At 48.5% G+C, this 13,684-nt stretch overlaps 5 protein-coding genes across 5 annotated transcripts; 4 read left to right on the forward strand and 1 right to left on the reverse strand.

The window, feature by feature from the left end:
• Positions 1-675: 675 nt before the first annotated feature.
• Positions 676-1,977, forward strand: FSUBG_5438 (subtilisin; the record flags this gene model as incomplete). The annotated part of the gene is made up of 2 exons (XM_036683534.1): positions 676-984; positions 1,036-1,977. 2 exons carry the CDS (start codon positions 676-678, stop codon positions 1,975-1,977), a joined length of 1,251 nt encoding a protein of 416 aa, XP_036538950.1.
• Positions 1,978-2,733: 756 nt separating this feature from the next.
• FSUBG_5439 (uncharacterized protein) lies at positions 2,734-3,807 on the forward strand (the record flags this gene model as incomplete). Its single annotated transcript, XM_036683535.1, has 1 exon — positions 2,734-3,807. One exon carries the CDS (start codon positions 2,734-2,736, stop codon positions 3,805-3,807), a length of 1,074 nt encoding a protein of 357 aa, XP_036538951.1.
• Positions 3,808-5,695: 1,888 nt separating this feature from the next.
• Positions 5,696-7,546, forward strand: FSUBG_5440 (quinate permease; the record flags this gene model as incomplete). Its single annotated transcript, XM_036683537.1, has 4 exons — positions 5,696-5,796; positions 5,844-6,035; positions 6,230-7,154; positions 7,211-7,546. The coding sequence occupies 4 exons, from the start codon at positions 5,696-5,698 to the stop codon at positions 7,544-7,546; spliced, it is 1,554 nt and encodes a 517-aa protein (XP_036538952.1).
• A 1,084-nt stretch (positions 7,547-8,630) lies between these two features.
• Positions 8,631-10,685, forward strand: FSUBG_5441 (malate dehydrogenase (oxaloacetate-decarboxylating); the record flags this gene model as incomplete). The annotated part of the gene is made up of 5 exons (XM_036683538.1): positions 8,631-8,966; positions 9,020-9,212; positions 9,262-9,558; positions 9,614-9,857; positions 9,902-10,685. The coding sequence occupies 5 exons, from the start codon at positions 8,631-8,633 to the stop codon at positions 10,683-10,685; spliced, it is 1,854 nt and encodes a 617-aa protein (XP_036538953.1).
• Positions 10,686-10,956: 271 nt separating this feature from the next.
• Positions 10,957-12,515, reverse strand: FSUBG_5442 (maintenance of telomere capping 1; the record flags this gene model as incomplete). Its single annotated transcript, XM_036683539.1, has 2 exons — positions 10,957-11,912; positions 11,963-12,515. The coding sequence occupies 2 exons, from the start codon at positions 12,513-12,515 to the stop codon at positions 10,957-10,959; spliced, it is 1,509 nt and encodes a 502-aa protein (XP_036538954.1).
• Positions 12,516-13,684: the final 1,169 nt, after the last annotated feature.

Below are 13,684 nucleotides of genomic sequence, written 5' to 3' on the forward strand. Positions count from 1 at the left end.
TATCCTTCTTGGCCTTGATACTAGGCCCACCGACCTGCTTCTTGCATTCTCGAGAACTTTTGCACTCTCGCTATCCCGAGTCGCCTCTCAGCGCTTCTCTCGCCTCGATGCATCACATCTCGCCTTCCTCTTTTTGTCTGGCGTTGGTGAAGGCGATGGCGAGACGCTACGTAAATCTTCTGGTTGTCGCCGCAAGAGGAAGCTGATGAAAATCATCCCTTCGATTGTGTCTTGATGGGACATCATGTCTGGGAATAGATGCAAGAAACTTGCAGATTTGCACCTTACAACCCCTGCATTCTGTCAGTAGGGGCTGGGAATCTCCTGCTGTTGGGCCTTTGGCTTCAGAGGGGACACCAGAGAGCAAAGTCTCTCTCCACAAACGGTTCGATATACTTCTGCCACCACAACAATAGCTAACGTTACCATGTATCATGGCTGCGGATGGCTGGCAGAGGTGACTTCATGAACTCAACATACGAACCCCGTATCGGCCATCCATATTGTTATTGTTATTGAAGCAGTCGCCTAGCAACATAGATGACATCTATATAAGACGTATCGCCCTCCTCCTTCAAACAACTTACTTTCTCATCCTCATCACCCTCAGTCTCATCCACACACAAGCATCCCCAGTCGTCTCTTGTTCTACCTCTGCTCCTTTGTATCTTCACAATGGTGAACTTCAAGAACCTCGCTTTCGCCGCAACAGCCCTCTTTGGGCTCGTCAACGCCGCTCCTACTACTGCCAAGGTTGACTCCAGCAAGATCATTCCTGGCAAGTACATCATCACCCTCAAGTCTGACATCGCTGCTGCCGATGTCGACAGCCATCTCAGCTGGGTTGAGGAAGTCCACAAGCGTGGACTGAACAAGCGCGCCGAGAATGGTGTTGAGCGCACATACAAGGGAAAGTATGGCTTCCAGGGCTATGCTGGCTCTTTCGATAAGAGCACCATCCAGGAGATCAAGAAGAACCCTGATGTAAGTGACACTAAATGTCAATGAGTTATCCAATGCTGATACCCAGTCCAGGTTGCCATCGTCGAAGAGGACCGCGAGTGGGTCATCAACTGGGTTGAGGAGGAGGAAGAACAGGTAGGGACTCTCGCAAAGCGTGCCCTGACTACACAGAGTGGCGCCCCCTGGGGACTCGGCACGGTCTCTCACCGTTCCAGTGGATCTACCAGCTACATCTACGATACTAACGCTGGTACCAACACCTATGCCTACGTCGTCGACACTGGTGTTCGAACCACCCACAATGAATTTGAGGGCCGTGCTCAGGCCGTCTACACTGCCTTCAGTGGCGACAACGCCGATTCTGTTGGCCACGGTACTCACGTCTCTGGCACCATTGCCGGCAAGACCTATGGTGTCTCTAAGAAGGCCACCATCCAGGCTGTCAAGGTCTTCCAGGGCAGTTCTTCTAGCACCTCTATCATTCTCGCTGGCTTTAACTGGGCCGCCAACGACATCATCTCCAAGGGTCGAACTGCTCGCTCTGTCGTGAACATGTCTCTTGGTGGTGGCTACTCTGCTTCTTTCAACAACGCCGTCAACTCAGCTTCCTCATCTGGTATCATCTCTGCGATTGCTGCTGGAAACGACGGTGCCAATGCTGCCAACACCTCTCCAGCCTCCGCTTCCAGCGCTATCACTGTCGGTGCTATCGACAGCCGCTGGGCCATTGCCTCTTACTCTAACTACGGTACCGTTCTTGACATCTTTGCTCCCGGTACCGGCGTTCTCTCTGCCTGGTACACTAGCAACAGCGCCACCAACACCATCAGCGGTACCTCCATGGCTACTCCCCACATTGCTGGTCTTGTCCTCTACGGCATCTCTGTCAACGGTGTCTCTGGCGTCTCTGGTGTCACCAACTGGCTCATCAGCACTGCTACTTCTGGCAAGATCACTGGCAACCTCCGCAGCTCTCCCAACCGGATCGGTAACAACGGCAACAGCGCCCAGTAAACGCTTTGACATCATCAAAAGAGACGACGGATGTCTGTGAGATCTTGGTTCAAGAGGAGGATGAGTGTTGGGAACAATGAGTATACATGAGATTTTCAAGGCGGATATTGGAGGATATTAGGACACTCTTTGATTCGAAAGTCGTTGTTCATAGGCCATCTGAGAATACAACTGTACATATCGCGAGATCTTGAGGCCTCAACAGTAGTAAACTGAATATGTGACTTCTCCTCTCAATGCACAAATACTTATATAATACTCATATGGTAGTTTTATAAGCTATAAAAATTAATCTTTTAAAACGTCATGAGTTACTCGAGATCTACGGTAGGGGTCGCTTACTTGGTCATTATTATATGAGTCTACCTTTAGTAGGTCTAGTGGAAGCAAGAAAGCTTTTACTCCAAATGAGAAAGGTCCTAGGTAATGCTAATGTAACCTTAGCCAAATTAATTATAGATTTGTAATGTCTTTAAATCAGTCTTTTTTGGCGCTTTGGTTTCTAGTTCTATAGAGGGTTCCCTGATCCTTCCCTGGGTTTCGAGTAGCCTGATAAATGATAGGTACCCTCCTTCGGCTTGTAGCTAGTAGGACACAAACCCAGCATTCAATAAGTCTATATAAGTTTAGGTAAGCTTGGTTGATATCTAATAAAGTAAAGTTTAGGTAAACTTTTATAACTTTAGAGTCACTTTAGGTATAAAGGGGGCCCCTTCCCCCAACCCTGATCCAACTTTCAACCTTTCTTCTACCAAGATGCCCTGTCAGAAACAAAGCGGTCTCGAAAACGAGAAAAAGCATACCGCAAAGACATCCGGTCCTAAGCGGCAAAGGCTCGAGGCCCCCAATGACGACCCAAATGTTGAAATTGTGGATGTGGACCATCTTGGACGATCTATCCGGCGCATGATGTTACTTAGCAAAGCAAGCCTTCCTATTAACGTGGACGACGACGCTTACGAGTTTGACGTCTTGCAAAAGAGCCCTAAAGAGCTTCGCCAGGAAATACGCAGGCACATCACAGATGAAGACAACGCTGATATTGACGAACATATCATAGTTGAACTCGCTCGCATGGTCTATGGGTCCAATATGATCGAGAATGTGGGCGGAGGTCTCGATATCACACTAAAGCTCTGCAAAGATGTCTTTCGAGGCAAAGAACCACCCGAAGAGATTAGCGAACACGACCCAGATTACGAAGAACTCGATCTCTATCTCTACAATAAGGACCTACCTTGCAAACATGCCGACATCCTTCAAAGTTACCGAGAAATCGTTCAACATGCCAAGGCTGCCAGGTTCATGATCGAGCAAGTCTGTATCAACAACAAGGACTTATCTGAGCATATCATCACGCAAGCTCATGGAGACCTGACATACAAAATCGAAATCAGCAAGCATATCCCCTGGAACGAATACAGTGGACAGTATCGATTATGGAATGTCCAGTGTGGTTCCCACGTCTTCATGGACCACAGCAAAGTCCGGATCGCGATGCGCGACATGATAGAGGAACTAGAGTCCGACATCAAGAAGGCTACGGAGAAAGGACAAATCGACCCGGTAGCGCTTGCAAGTAAGTACTGCCACAAGTTTGTTAACATCCATCCATTTGGAGACGGCAACGGCAGGATGTGCCGTCTTATTCTTAACACTCTCCTCATCAAGTACGGCGGCGGGTGTCCAATCGTCAGCATTGGACTGGACAGCAAAGATCGGCGAGAGTATTTGCGTATTGCTGTGGCACAAAATATGAAGCAGCTCACGTATTTCACACTACAACACGCCCATGATAGTATGCTTAGGCTAAAGGAGGCATCTGAATGATGGGAAGAGTCGAGCAAGCTTAACATACCTAGATTCAATAAACCAACCTCAGATTAGGTGCTTCCAGAATCTTATTAATATGATGGAGGCTTTTCTTGCGCCTACCAGGTAGTCTAAGGTGGGTAGGCTCTGTCTTCTACTAGGTATGATACCCAACAGAAGTTTATTTCCGGAGGATTTTAGCTCAGTAACCCCGAACTCAAAAGAGGCATTTTTAACCGCCCTTGGGGTAAAAGAAGATTTCTGTCGTTAAATTGAGCTGATAAAAATATTTAGTTAAGATCCTCTGAATCTATACTAAATTATGCTAAGCTTATCTAAGTTTACCTAAGGCTTTTTGTCACCTACCTAAGATAGAGTCCTAGGTTTTATTGCAGCCCCTTGCCGCCACGGACCTGACGAGCACGCTTCGGGCATTTTTAGCGAAATCTGGGGATGTAATTAAGACGAAAGTCAGTCAGAAATAAGCGCATCTTTAGAGACTTCAGGACCTTTATTCGAAGTCATAAAAATAACTGGTTTGAAGCCCCGTAAGTCTAACCCAAATCTATGGGGGAAAAAACTTGTTACTTGCCATAGAAGTTCTGGGTTTTCTTACTCGCCGAAGCCACCATCAAATACGTAGGGTAGCATAGCCGAGCCATACAGCAACTTCCATCGAACGGACGTAGCTGGGGGCTTCTTGTATTAAATTTCCTTGAGAGTATAGGGATGCTCGATGGACATGTTTGCGTTCAATTTACTGATAAAGCCCTTTTCTTCTTCATCGTGTAGAGGAAGTTATGTAAGTCACAAGCACTTCCAATTGCTTGGCCCACCTCATGTTTCTACCCAGTGTTAATCCAGATAATCCTTCTGCCTAGCGCCAGCTCTGACCCATGTACTTGCGGAACAATACTCCCAGTTGAGCCTCATAAGATACAACAAGGCTCATCTGCCGATGCCAAGGACTGTCGGTTTTAAATCGACTTGCCTGAATTTGATAAACTGTCAGTTGAGGAACATACGCTGAAGTTGGAGAAGACAAGCGGATCGCCATAGTAAGGGCCGAAACCGGGACCAAAACTGACACCGGGGCAACATGTGGGGAAGAAATGTGTTTCATGATCCCGAGCGTTTAAAAGAGTGCATGTTTTCTATTGATTCCTTGGTAGAAAACTTGGCAACAGCCCGTGATTTCTTTAATGCTTGGCCAACTCCTGCCCACTAAAACATCCGTGTAAGTCGGGGTACTCCGACAGGTCGATGTGGTATTGCCTTTTGCAATGTAACATCTCAAGTAAGAAAACGGATCTTGTATGGATTACAATACGATTGTTCTTATTTTGTGGATTCTTATATGGTAATACTTCGACTTGCATGACTGCCTGACTTGCTGACTGTATTGATGCTCGACCTAACCGTCTAGTAGCTTGCGTAAGTAGTGAATCAATTATAATAATATCGTGCTCCTAATATACTCTCTCATCAGGAAAGATGAGGCTATAATTGTAAAGTGCTTGATATTGCCATATACAGAAGTCTTTCCCAATATGGACATCCCACGCACCCATCGCCGGAGTCTCACCGACCCTACCCTAGCAGTGCTACCTACTCCATAAAGATACATCGTCACTTGTATCTTTTTTCATGTCGTATCTGGGGTCCCCGGATTGGCATGAGGTGTTAGTTGCGGGGAGCTTTTAATATTGAGATCCATGCAGTTGATGGCTCGGAATGGCAATGGAATTGTCGATAATGGAGATATTGTGTGTGGTTCGTTATATAAGGGCCATCGCTCTCCCGATGCTGCTCTTGGTTCTGTCACACTTATACTTGCCTCGTGGCTTGGAAGAACTACTTCACTTGTCAAACGGTGGTGAATAGAGTAATTCAAGCTTCTTTCATCATGGAGTCGACAGTTGACGAGCGGACGAAGCTCGCCTACCAAAACCGATGGAGGACGCTCGCCAAGAATCCCAAGCTCATCGTCATCGCTCTCTTCGCCTCGTTCGTCTCCTACATCCCTATCTTCACCCTCTCACTAACAACCCCAGCTTCGGTGGCTTTGAGTATGGCTACCAACAAGGTGTCCTAGGCCAGTCCCTAGTGATGCATCGCTTCAAGGAAAACTTCCCCTCTATCGTAAACTCGTCCTCAGCCACTGGTTGGCTCACATCGATCCTTCAGCTCGGTGGCATTTTGGGCTCCTTGTCCGCTGGTGTCTTTGGTGAAGTCTACTCACGAAAGTACACTATGTTCATGGCTTGCTGTTGGGTAATTCTTGGTAGTTATTTGTATATCGGTGGAACAAAGGATAATGCTTCTATGCTCTATGCCGGGCGTTTCTTCACTGGTATTGGAGTTGGCACGTTCAGTGGTGTTGGGCAAGTCCTAATTATTCCCCAATACTAACAATACTTTCTGACTGACGTCTCTTTAGTCCTCTCTACAACGCCGAATTATCCTCTCCCGAACTCCGTGGCTTCCTCGTCTCCTTCTACCAATTCTGCACCATTCTCGGTATCATGCTCTCATTCTGGATCGGATACGGCAGCAACTACATCGGTGGTACAGGGGAAGGCCAAAGCAACCTCGCATGGATGCTCCCATCTATAATCCAAGGAATTCCTGCTGTTCTCCTCGCTCTCGGAATCTGGTGGTTGCCATTTTCCCCGCGTTGGCTCGTCAAGCAGGGTCGTGATGAGGAGGCTCTTAAAACACTATCCTACCTTCGCAATCTACCCGTCGAGCACGATCTAATTCAGGTAGAATACAAGGAAATCAAGGCTGAGGCTCTCTTTGAACAACGCGCCTTTGCCAAGAACTTCCCCAACCTGGCAGCTAAAGAGCAGGGCAGTGTCTGGATGGCTCAGTTTGCTCAGTATTATCAGATCTTCCGCACCAAGGATAACTTCAAGCGTGTTGCTACAGCTTGGCTCGTGATGTTTTGGCAGCAATGGTCCGGCATTGATGCCATCATCTACTATGCCAGCCAAGTCTTTGAGAGTCTAGGTCTCACCGGAGGAACACAGGCTCTATTGGCGACAGGAGTTACGGGTGTTGTGTTCTTCGTCTTCACTTTACCTGCCATGGCGATCATCGACAAGGTTGGACGAAAGCCCATGCTCTATGTGGGGTCTATCGTCATGCTTATCTCTATGGTTCTCGCTGGTATTATTGTCGCCAAGTTCCAGCACGATTGGGAGACGCATAGTGCTGCTGGCTGGGTTGCCGTGGCTTTTATCTGGCTCTACGTCGGAGCTTTTGGAGCTACATGGGGTCCTGTTTCTTGGACCCTTGTTGCTGAGATTTTCCCTCTTTCTATCCGATCCAAGGGTTCTTCGATTGGTGCTTCTAGTAACTGGGTAAGTAGTCCCGTCTCGCTTAGGTATGAGCCGAGTATAACTGACAGTGACTCTAGCTCAACAATTTTGCTGTTGCTTTTTACGTGCCTCCCATGTTCGAAACTCTCGAATGGGGCACTTACATCTTCTTTGCCGTTTTCTTGGCATGCAGCATGGTCTGGCTGTACTTTTGCCTTCCGGAGACTAAGGGTGCTACTCTCGAGGATATGGATCGAGTGTTTGGAAGCCACACTGGTGAAGAGGATGCAAAGATGTTGGATGAGGCGCGCCGAGATGTTGGTCTCGGAATTGAGCTCGAAGTTGACGCTTTGAAGGCTGAGAAGGCGTTGGTGGAGGATGGAGAGATTGAGACGAGGCCATCTCACCACGAGAACGCTTCGAAGCAGATATAGCTGAGTCAGTTGGCGTGCATTGTTCCTGTATTTACGGATATAGATGCAGATAATACAAGTCTTGGCGAGCCACTAAGTTTTATGCTGTGAGACATGATATCGAGTAGTGATTGTTCTGGTGTAAGTTGATGAGCCAATGAGGATTCAAGTTGAGATGCGGCATCTTTTGGTGGCTGACCCGCCAACCGAACAGTGAGTGAGTGGGGTACGTACATCTCAACTCCACCACCAAAAACCGCGTCAAATTTTCCTTCACCATAATCTTCCCCTTCTCTCACTATCACTCCAATTCTTTCTCTCTCAGAGCAAGCAACACAACAAGACGCGATCTCAAGATCTAATCATGCCTCTCGTTGCAAGGTAGGTAGGTACCTATGCACTTCTATTTTCTATCCGCAGCGTTTGTCCTTCAGTCACTCAATCTTCCCACGAGTCTTCCTTACGGAGGGTCTTCTACGGACGGTGCGTTTTGTACTATCCGTACGAAGTAGTCTGAAGGATGATTTAACGACTATAAAACGGACTCACAATTCGTTGTGTGCTTCTTTTCAATTGTCGTAGTTGCTAGAACAACAAGGGCCATCATAGTCCGCGTCCGTCTCGTCTTTGTTGGTCACCTTTTGGTGAATAACATTGTCTCAATTTCTACACGGGCGAGGCTCCAGGAGCACCGACATTCTTTTTCTCTTGTTTATATATATATAGTACATTTGCCACTATCATGTAATTACCTGCTTGGAATATTATCCAAGTTCATGATATCAAAGTCCCTCCCTATTGTTTTTCGCCCTTTAGCACGTGCAGATGCAAGCAAGCAATCAAGGTTTCGTATTCTTTCGTCAGAGTGGATTTAGGCCAGTGAGAGCTCAACGACGTCATCTTTGTGATATCGGATCCAGAACTTGATGTTTTATCTCAACTGCCGTATCTGCCTATCTATGCTATGCTACCTATGCTATGCTACTCTACTACTATTAATACCACATATCAAAAGGCCAAGACTGCCAAGTAAATAATCATGTTCAGATTGTCCAGACTGTCCAGATCATCCCCTGTCCATCGCTTCCGCTTATATTCGTCCACTATGCGATACCTGAACCTCACCAACAACTATGCCACAAAGGCAGATGACTCCAAAAAGTCCAAGTTTGGTGGTCTACCACTGAGCACTACCGGTCCTATAAACTGCGCACTCAGTGGAACATCGCTCTTGAACACACCATATCTCAACAAGGGCTCTGCTTTTCCTCCTGACGAGCGTCGAGAGTTTAATCTCACAGGCTTGCTCCCTCAAGGTGTTCAGACCCTTGAACAGCAATGCAAACGTGCCTATGAGCAATATTCGTCAAGGTCTGACGATCTAGCCAAGAATACTTTCCTCACTTCGCTAAAGGATCAAAATGAGGTTCTGTACTACAAGGTATCACTCGTGCATTATTCCGATATCACCACAATGCTAATTCCTGTGTAAAGCTTCTGCAACTTCATCTCGATGAGATGATGAGCATCGTCTATACACCGACTGAAGGTGATGCTATTCAGAACTATTCTCGGCTCTTTAGACGTCCAGAAGGTTGCTATCTCAACATTCGAGACCCAGATCATGTGCATCATAACCTCGCTCAATGGGGAAACCCCGAAGATATTGACTACATTGTCGTATCTGGTCAGTTTATAGTCTACAGCGCATCTACGGCTACTAATATCGTGCCCAGATGGCGAAGAGATCCTCGGCATTGGTGACCAAGGTGTTGGCGGTATTCTCATCTCCGTTGCCAAGTTAGTCCTCACCACTCTCTGTGCAGGCGTCCATCCCAATAGGACCCTTCCAGTTGTCCTTGACTGCGGCACAGATAACCAGGAACTTCTCGATGATGAGCTATATCTCGGTCTGAAAGAGAAGCGTGTTCGCGGTGAAGAGTACGCCAAGTTTGTCGACACATTTGTGCAGTCTGCCAGGAAGCTCTATCCCAAGGCCTACATTCACTTTGAAGACTTTGGTTTGTCCAACGGTATGCACCTGTTGTCCGAATCTGGTGGTATTTTCTGACATTGATGTTTTAACAGCGAGGAAGATTCTTGACCGGTATCGTCCAGACTTTGCTTGCTTCAACGATGATGTCCAAGGAACAGGCTGTGTAACTCTCGCAGCTATCTTGTCAGGTCTCCACGTCAGCAAACAAAAGCTCAAGGACCTTCGAATGGTCGTCTTTGGAGCTGGTAGTGCTGGACTAGGTATCGCAGACCAAGTTCGAGATGCCATTGCCACGGAAGGAAATATGAGCCATGAGGAGGCAGCAAAGCAGATCTGGTAAGATCTATCACCCATGAAACAGAACACGACTAACCTTTTAGGCTGATTGACAAGCCTGGTCTGCTCACCTCAGAAACTGAAGGTGTTACTGATTCCCAAAAGATCTTTACCAAGGACGCTTCAGAATGGAAAGACAAGGACGCTGATCTCCTCTCTGTCATCAAAGAGGTTCGACCTAACGTGCTTGTTGGCACGTCTACCAAGCCTGGTGCCTTCACCGAAGATGTCATCCGCGCCATGGCTGAGCACCACGAGCGCCCTATTGTTCTTCCTCTCTCTAACCCTACACGCCTTCATGAAGCCAAGCCCGAAGATATCCTCAAATGGACAAATGGAAAGGCCCTTGTAGCCACAGGCTCACCCTTCCCACCCGTCAAGGGCCCATGGGGCAAAGATGGTTCTGAAATCACCATCAACGTCGGCGAATGCAATAACTCAGTTGTCTTCCCAGGCATCGGTCTCGGCTGCGTGCTCTCCCGTGCCAAGCACTTGACAGATCGCATGCTGGTAGCTGCTGTGGAGGGGGTCTCCTCACTGAGCCCTGTTCTTAAAGACTCGACGGCCCCTCTCCTCCCAGACGTGGATTCAGTGCGGGATGTCAGTGTCCGCATTGCCCGCAATGTGATACAAGCAGCTGTCAAGGATGGCGAGGCTACACAGGAGGGCATCCCTGAAGAGGAAGAAGATTTGGAGGAGTGGATCAGAGAGCAGATGTGGAATCCCGTCTACCGGCCGTTGAAGAAGGTTGATCTGGAGGGTGCCACCAGAGAGGCTAGGGGTGAGCTGAGGAAGGCTGGAACAGTTCATCGAGTTGGCCATACATAGACTTTGCTTCGGAACATGGATAGAATTCTGCGGTCAGGCTTTAGGAGTGGGTATAGCATAGTCGAGCTAGTCGATGTTCAAAGTCCAGCTTGATATTAATGACAGTGTAGATTCCAAAGCGATCCTAGCCCTGTGTGATAAAAGGAGAACCCAGTATTCAGATATTTCCAAGCCCATTTAAGCTTCCGAAGGTTACATTTACCCGTCGCAAACTCCAACGCCCAACCTACCTCGTCATACAACATACTTTACCGTTTTTCCTCCACACCGTTTAGATGACACCAGCACGCGCAGCCTCGCCTGCATTGTCCTGCACGAGATCTTCCATCCTTCTCTTGCCCCTGCCCAGGCCACCCTCACCGACGCCCATGCGGCGAGCAACATATCGTTGAGCAACTGTTCCGATAGAAAGGTTGAGAAGCTCCTCAAGCCACTCAGCAACCCATTCTCGAGGGTCAACGCCACCGCTCTCAATGATATCCCTGATCTCTTCAGGAATATTGGCATCGGCCACATTACCGTCCTCACCAGATCGGGGTGTGAGAGGGGCGGGAGTATCGAGCCACTGAACCCATCGAGCAGGAACAGACTGGCTGACGGTGTAAAATTCAATGTCATGAACAGGATCCAGGATGAAAACAGCGAAACAAATGAGCTCCTCGTTTTCATCCTGATCCTCGACACCAGAAGAGTCCTTCTCTTTCTCTGCAGAAGCCGTGCGAGCGAACAGGTTCTTGTCCTCATCCACTGAAATTGCCTGGACAGCCAGGAACAGATCCGAGGTTCTGACAGGGTTGGTCTCGCTCACATCTTCGGTGGCTTTGTGCTTGGCTGTTTCGACACCACCATTGGCAGAAAAGTATTCGTTCGCATGCGATTCGGCATTGGCGCGGCAAAGTTTGGTTCCTTCAGGCAAACCCTTGATCAATCCGAGCTCACGGGGCGTATCAGTTTGTCTCCACCAAGGCCCGTCGTGCCATCCAGTAATACTATCGGTACTACGTCGAGAGTGGCTCTCCTGGCCACGCTGGATGACCAGAAGGTCACCGCCTTCGACCTGCGCCATCACATGGCCAAAGACGTTATGAATCAGAGGGTCGAGTGATGGGTAGCCGACAAGATCGTGGGTGATATGAATGAGAAGTCGTTCATGGGAACTGATAGGTGGTGCAAGCGTGTGAAGGATGTTGGTGAAGGTAGGGAGAGCACGGTGTCGGAGTTCATCACCTAAACTCTTAATTAGCTAGACTCATAATCCGGTAACAATTCAAACATACCATAGGTTCGGAGAGTGTTGACATCAAGTCCCCTGATACCCTTGACCTGATCTGCCCACTTCTTGGCCTCTTCATTTTGTTGAATTTGTGAGACAGCGGCTTCGGCCTGCTTCATAGCAGCACTGGCCGTAGATAAAATGCCACCCCACCATCCTCCACCAGAGGCTTGGGGGGCAGGCTCTTCCTGGACAGGCTCGGATGTTGGCTTCTTCTCGTTCTCGTAAAGTTCTGAGCTCGTGGCGCTTGGTGTGAATGTTGCTTTCAGGCTGCGTGCACTATCGGTAGACTTGCGAGGGTCGCCAGCGGGGGGTGTTGCTGTGGAACGGCGGGTGGCATCCTTGAGGCGGGGAGTATGAGGTCGTGAAGGTTGCTCAGCCAGTTCCGATTCAAGGTCGGCGAGAATATCCTGATCGGCAAGTGCCTTGGATGCGGCAGAGGTCGGCTTAGACTTTGTTGTCTTCTTGGGCTTCTTATCGCGGTCAAGGCCAGACAACAGCTCGTCGATGTCGACGTCGTCACCAGCGGCGGTGGGCTTTGTCTTTTTCGACGCCATGATTGTAGAAACCTGCTACAGCTGTGACCCAAAAGAGTGTAGTGATGTAGAATTGATTTCGCGTGAAGTGTCGAAAGTTGTGCTGATGGTTTGGTAAAGGCGGGGGGTTGAAAGAAGGTTGTTTGGCGCAAAAGAGAGGACTTCTAAGGGAGATGGTTGGAGCTCCGGAGAGGTAGGTACGACGCCGACATCTGCAAGGGTCCAGGAGCACCGGGAAGGCAGGCACGTCTAACTAACACGTGCTGTTTCCGAATGGGTGATCACGACGGTTACATCACTATAGTGAGGAGTTAGGACAACAGCATACACAGATATAGATAAATGTTTCGTGTAAGTGAGATCTCATGCAATAGTCAATGATATCATTGCGTTCCTGATACTCTTCTTTCCGATGTGCAGTAATTGCTAATGTTGCCGAAACATCATCTACTTGTCGGCTACTCACCAATGACACCTAATTGTGTGGGCATCAAGCCTCACCAACAGCTCAGCCGGAGTACTCGTCAAGTATTGTAATTGGCTGAGCAGCGACTTACAACAGCAAAGCAACCACTAACACCGAGTGATTTGCAGCAGACGACACGGTCATGCTCATACCTGACTTGTACTAGCGCCGTGTAGTTCCGTGGAAATAGAATTGCCTGATTGGTCTGGAGGAACCCCGGAGAAGGGGTCGCTGGGGCGGGTACGTACTGACGGGTTTGCCAGGTCCCTGAGCCTTGTGAGAGATTGGGCCTTTCAGTGGCCGGGATACCACTAACAGAAGAGGCCCCAGGCGGGTCTAGCCTTGGCTGGCTGGCCTGGCTTATTCGGACGGACCAGACCACGACACCTTGAGAAAATCGACGGGAGACCAACATCAGAGCCAAAAGGAGACTGTCCTGTCTCGTCTTCATCACACACGCCTCTTGGTTAAGCCGTCGCCTCTTGGATCAAGGCGATACGATACGATACGTATCAGGTCACTTCCTATTGTTAAGGGCGTCTTTTTAGCCTTTGTCTTGCGTTTTACTTTTACTTTTACTCGGGGGCCGTCTGTCGTGTCTTGCTTGTCTTGTCTTTTTTTGCAAGCTCATTCATTGCCGCCAATTCCCTGTCCTGTACTTCAAAATTCTTTCTCTGCCCTGGCTTGTTTCTCTTACTCCATCCGACACGCTCGTCTTATTCAT

The sequence above is a fragment of the Fusarium subglutinans genome (assembly GCF_013396075.1).
Source record: "Fusarium subglutinans strain NRRL 66333 chromosome Unknown NRRL66333_c0000054, whole genome shotgun sequence".
NCBI classification, from domain to species: domain Eukaryota; kingdom Fungi; phylum Ascomycota; class Sordariomycetes; order Hypocreales; family Nectriaceae; genus Fusarium; species Fusarium subglutinans.